The 6227-nt window shown below is 34.4% G+C and overlaps 1 protein-coding gene across 1 annotated transcript in view; it reads left to right on the top strand.

Moving 5' to 3' along the window:
• LOC108690824 (F-box only protein 32) overlaps positions 1 to 2097 on the top strand; it is a 13703-nt gene extending 11606 nt beyond the window's left edge. The window contains exons 3-7 of the mRNA XM_018198327.1: positions 156 to 205; positions 418 to 604; positions 770 to 945; positions 1039 to 1289; positions 1411 to 2097. Coding sequence (XP_018053816.1) covers positions 156 to 205; positions 418 to 604; positions 770 to 945; positions 1039 to 1289; positions 1411 to 1609 — 863 coding nt within the window. The 3' untranslated portion in view covers positions 1610 to 2097. The remainder of the gene's footprint in view (positions 1 to 155; positions 206 to 417; positions 605 to 769; positions 946 to 1038; positions 1290 to 1410) is intronic.
• The last annotated feature ends 4130 nt before the right edge of the window (positions 2098 to 6227 follow it).

Here is a 6227-nt window from a genome sequence, read left to right as displayed (position 1 = left end):
TATATATATATATATATAAAGAGAGAAAGATCTAATAATATATAGAGGTCTGAAGAAATAATTTTTTTGCCAAGCAATAAGAGCAGTGTTTTTAGTCAAACAATGCACCCATAAAGACGACAAATGAAATAACGAGTATTTTTCTTAAATTTCAGAAAATGCCGTCCAACCACATTGTCACATCACGTTGAAGTGTACACGCGAGGTGAGTGACTCCTTTCGGCTTGGTCTTAATTTAGACACAACCTTGTGCAAGAGGAAAGAGACTGCGATTTACCCGATAAAGACAGGTTGAGTGCGAGTAAGAAAAAAAAGAGCAAAAGATACCAGTAACAAACTGTCGACGAATCTTGTATCTACCTATACTTAGACGTCGTAGCGAGCGGAATCATTCATTATCCGTTTCTAAATTTACAGATCGCTGGTTTCAATGGCCTGAGCGACGCCTTGAAGAGGCTGGATTTCCTATCCGCTGTACACGACTGCCGTCGATTCAATTACATAGTCCGTCTCCTGGATCTTTTGGTCAGTCATAGAATGGGCGGTCTTAGCGGATGCGCTCAAAGAGTGCTTTTCAATATGCTCGAGGAAGTCGCTCTGGAAGGTAAAAGGGTCTTGTTCTTACAAATACTTGTAAAAATCTTTAAATAATCCATTGTGAAATTTATCTAGCAATTTCATGATATTTCTCTACTTGCCAACATCTTTTTTTCCTAAAGAAAGAGAAAAATTAATTTAGTTATTCATGCTGAATTGATGGTTGTTTTAGTGTCACTATCGCAACAACAGACAGGAAGGCTGCGGCGTCTTATAGAAAGAGTTCGAGCTTTTAGCGCTGGTTGCTGCTGGGGCGGTAGACCCTTGGGTTCCGTTATTCTGTGGGAGAAACATAAAGCAGCTCTGGAGAGAATATTGCAAATCGCTTCGTCAATCACTATTACCCAGGTAACGTAATAAAAAATTATGTAAAAGTTAGGATGGAGTGATTTCAAGGAAATTCATGATAAAGGTTGATTAATAACAAACGAGTTATTATAGCCGGACGAGGAGCAGCAACCTCAATGGTCGGATCTGCCGCCTGAATGTCGTCGAGAGATCCTCCTACGCTTGAGCGATCCTCGAGACATCGAAGCTTCTTCCGAAGCATGCGAACACCTTGCCGTTCTAGCACAAGAACAGCGAATTTGGCGCGAGCTTGCCCAATATCATTTTACACCACAGCAAATTGCTACCACCAGACAGAATAATCCTGGGAAAGACTGGAAAACCATATTCACTATCGCTCGGAGGTACGGCTATTCTTTTACACGCGATTGAATCGAGATTACTGCAAACGTCAGTTTAGCATTCGTAACTTTGCATTTGTCAACATCATTATACATGTTTTCTACATGTCCTCATTCTACTCAGATTGTTCGGTTTGCGAGAAGAGTATGCCGAGATGATACAGTTATGCCGTAATTGCCGTTGCTTATTCTGGCGGTCGCTGGGTCATCCCTGCATCGCAGATCAGGATCCCGCGTTTCAAGAGAAACTGGCGGATGTCGACCAAGCATCTCTCCATGTGCCGATCCCTCCGCAGACCTTTCTGAAATTTTTCTCGCTGTGAAAGCTTTCGAGACACGACATCGTAAAAGCTCGTAAGAATGAGTGATGTATGTACGGAAAAAAGCGGAAGCTGCGACGTAACTGCCGCTGATTGAATGATTGTTGCTTGACGGAATAAATGCTATACGTATGAAAGAAAATAATAGAATGACATTTAAAGATGTTGCACTGCATTTAGAGAGAAAACTCTAAAACGTTATCTTCTGAAAAGATATTTAACTCGAAATATATTCTCTATTTGTTCTCTCAATATACTGTATGAACCTGAAAGATAGATATCGGTATTAGGAATACGTCCTTTGTGAAATTCGACGCCGACCTTAATAAATATTCAGAGGCCTACTTATCTAATACGAACGAGCTTGAGTATTTAAGAGGCTCAAAAGCTGCCCAGAGCCAAGAAAACACAAAGACATGTGTGCCTGCACAAATGCTACACGATACGTGAATCAATATCTTCTGAAGTTTTAATTTTAATTTTTTTTCATAATTAACAGCTCAAATTTCGTTGAGAAATAATCTTTTTCTATCTCTGTTTTTGATCGTTAAATAATATTTCCTACTGGTTTTCACTTCATCAGGCTCATTCTGTATCTTGATCAAGTGCAATTGGTTTTCTGATCGATAGAATCTCCCGTGTAATACAAAATTCCTGTGGCATGGATACGTTCTAAGAATGATTAGGGAGGATATTTTCATTATCTTTCGAGTTACGGTTATAGAGAGTAGAAGCTAGTCGTATAACAATGTTGTTTGCAATGAAAAAAAGTCGCGTTTAGAAAGATCGCGTAAAAATGATTATTGATTTATACTGGCATGTTTTCCATATTATTCAAAGTCGACAAATGACTGTGTGGTTATGCGGTAGCACCCCTCGAGAGGTACGTCTTCGCTGATAATAGTATCAGTCTTTGCAAGTCTTTCATCGATTTATTAAAATGTTGACGAGAAATCTCGAAGCAGTTTTGCTTTTCTGCAGCGAGAGCCATTTCTCTTGTTGCTTGGAACGAGCTCGATCCTAATTCTTATCAATGGAATGAGAATTTCATTTTCTTGTGATTGCACTATTGCAGTGCGAAAAAAACTCTAAACGTTAAATTTATTATTGCATGTATATATTTTTCGTATACGATATCGACGAAGACAATCGAGTCTATCCTTTTCTTCCATTATTACAAAACATTTCGCTGGCCGACGTTAAGATATAACGCGTGAAAAAAAAAAGAGTGTCGTACAAGAGCATTTTTTTAATGCAATGTATACTCATCGGTGCAACATGGAAACGTTGTTTCTTGAACGAACATATATTGTTTTTCGTGATTTTATATATATTGTTTTTCGCATTTCGGATTTGCATTTAGATTAATTGACAATGTGAATTTTGGTATTCACGTTATCTTTACTTTTTCCAATGGTATTATAAAATCAGGGAATGGAAATTACTAGTTATACTTGTAACACCGTTATATACCTTATCGTTATAATTTTTGTCATAATAACAATTTGTCAATAACGAATTTTCTATGACTATAACAGTAACATCAGGATTGGAAAGTAGATCGTTATTTGCAACGAGTTGAAAGTTACTCGTTACTGAAAAAATTATTCAGCATTTGTAACTCGTTACTTTTTAATCATTACTTGTAACGAGTAACGTTACTTTTCAAAGAGATTTTCCCAACCTTCGCATCTCAGCATTTAGTTATTATTAGTCATGAACAATTACAACGTTATGATCAAACTGTATTACTATAAAACATAACGGAACAGTAACTCTTCCATCCCGTACATAAAACATCCATCCAAAAGACGTTGCGCGTCGACTTTAATTCATAAGCTATTTTTGTGCAATATTTTTTATTTATCCTTTCTCTTCGCGCTTCTTTTTTACTTTGTGGCGATGTAACGAATGTAATTCTCAATATGTCGCAAGAGAACTCCAAGAGGCTTCTCTGACCACCCAGTAAACGAGAATGAATGAAAATGAATTGAAATTTTTTTCTATCCGAATGCGTATTTTAAATATCGAATACTTTTTTTGGATTTAATTGGATTCAATTGGATGCAATTGGATTGAAACTGCATTTCCTATTCAAAATTTTGAATTGAACAGTTGTATTCACAATTGTATTTGTGTGCACAGAAAAAGCTAATATTATTTTTAGATTGAAAGGCATAGAAATATGCTCCATGCAATTCCTATAAATGAATAAAAATGCATTCAGAATTGAAAAGCATTCATTTTAACATTGAATCAATATATTGAATGAAAATCTGAATCCATTTCAATTCATTTCAATCCATTTTCGTTTGCTGGGCATGCAAAATCACGTTGTGAGTTTTTAAAGGATTCAATTCGATGGTCGTCCAAATGTTGTGATGAACATATACATTAAGGATGCCTTCCAATAAAACACATATGACACGGTGCATCCTTGTTGTTCACCAATGTTAAACAAGAATGAGATGTTCACTAGGTTGAATCGCTTTGTGGAAGACACCCTAAGCTATTAAGTTTTAAGTGGTTGTAGTTGTAAGAATTAACCAATCACAGTCAAATATGAGGAAAATATTTGATTGGTCAGTTCTTATAACTACAATCAGTTACAACTACGCTTATGCAATTGTAGAATGGGCTGTACCTAACTTACAAAGTACAAAACGTGAACAATTATTATTGTGTCAATCAAGAGCAGATGCGTACAAGGACTTCAGAATCTTGTCGCTTATACAGGGTAGAGAAATAACGTACATGTGAACTTTTGTTTTGTATATTCATTCATTTTGCAAGATAGGTCCTATATTTGCATTGCACAATGTTCAATGTTGCGTATATATGTTTATTCATTCAAAGCCGTCGTCAAAGCCGTCGTTGTAAGCCGTCGACGTGTTTTTAAGAAAGACCTAAGTTACGATATATAATGTGTATTAATAAAAGAAAAAGAAAAGAGAAATTGCACTGCTATATATCTAAATCAGAGAATGAAAAATCATACTGCCAAAGCCGGATGCTATTGCATTTACACCAGAGACAATGCGACGTTTATGCAAAATCTTTTCTGCGCAGCGACAAGGAACGTTTTTTTGATATTCGCCGTTTTATTCGTAGTCGAAACTTGCAAACCGCTGCATAACTTAAGATATACTGACCTAGTCACTAAGAAAAGACGACTCTAAAAACAAGTGGCGGTAAACTCGAGAGAGATGTATATTCGAGAATCATTTGGCAGCTCACTATGTACTATATTAATCCAACGAACTTGGTCTCTGTAAGGTGTGTACATATAAATATATGATTATATCGAAGTGAATTCTTGCGATCGGGATTATTTTACTTACGTAAGCAGATGTGTAGAGCAGTGTTGTGCAAAATGCTTCAAAATAAACTTTATTTAAATATATACGTGACGTCGCTAATCGATTAATTAATGTATCCTCGTCTTTGTAACATCAGAGAGAAACCTGAGAGAAAACATGAGGATCTTTTTCCTATAACTGTTCCCGCGCACTATTGTCCTCTGAAGAAGTGAATGTTTGAATATTCAAACAAGTTAATTTAGCGAATTTTATCTTATAATATACGCCTGCATAAAAATGAGTTAGCAAGAATTACGAAATTATATTTTTCTAAAACGGGCAAATTTTCAGCAGATTTTTACCAAACATATAATTACTAATATGTAAGTACATTCCAAAGTTTCTATAATTATCAAAAATTATAGAGAATACACTTTGAATACACTTCAAATTTTTCCAATCATATATCGTTAATTTAATTTAGCAAAAACGAGCTAAAGATCCTCTACCACTTCCAACCAGACACTAGGGAGGTACTCATCCTCGATCTCACATAGAGCGTAATTTCAACTTTATTCAATGTTTTTCTGTCTACACATTTATAATGTTATACGAATTAGCTGAAGATGATTTGAAGTAAACCGAAATTAAGAAGTCTATATTGGAAGTCTATATTGGAAGTCATTATTTTTAATATATTATGTGAATTTTTTAAGATTTATATAACAATGGTTATATAAATTGCTAACCAACTGCCGCGCTATATAACGCTCTCATTGTTTGTACATTATTTGATAGTTTTCGAATCTTTAGAGCCCGATTAATATATTTTTTTATTTTAAAATTCTTCTATTTCTTAAAAAAAATATATAAAATGTATATTTTGAATCTTACATTATTACTATTTTAAACTGGTATAAAATTCAGTTACTACATATGGATAAGTTATAAAAGATCAGGCTAAAGTCAGTGCATTGAAATAAACAACAATAATTAACAACCATAAAATGTGTTTTATATAAAAGCGGAATCAATAAATTATATACGTTACATTAGAATTTTCGTTATTATTTCATCAACATAACATGTACAAATAAATGTAAAACAAAAGAAGAAATTTTTTTAAAAACAGTACACATTATACATATACGTGCATGTAAATACTGCTTTTCTGCACCAACTTGTATAAAACTTAATCCTGAATGAATATTTGGGAATAGGATAGATAGGAAAATCAATAAAATAATACTTGTTTGTTATACAAACGCTTTTCCATGCTATAATATTCATAGATAACAATTTCATTCATTTTAATTATTATT

The sequence above is a fragment of the Atta colombica genome, unplaced genomic scaffold, assembly GCF_001594045.1.
Source record: "Atta colombica isolate Treedump-2 unplaced genomic scaffold, Acol1.0 scaffold374, whole genome shotgun sequence".
Lineage (NCBI taxonomy): Eukaryota > Metazoa > Arthropoda > Insecta > Hymenoptera > Formicidae > Atta > Atta colombica.
Note: the sequence above shows the minus strand (reverse complement) of the source record. Positions and strands in the feature narration are given on the sequence as shown.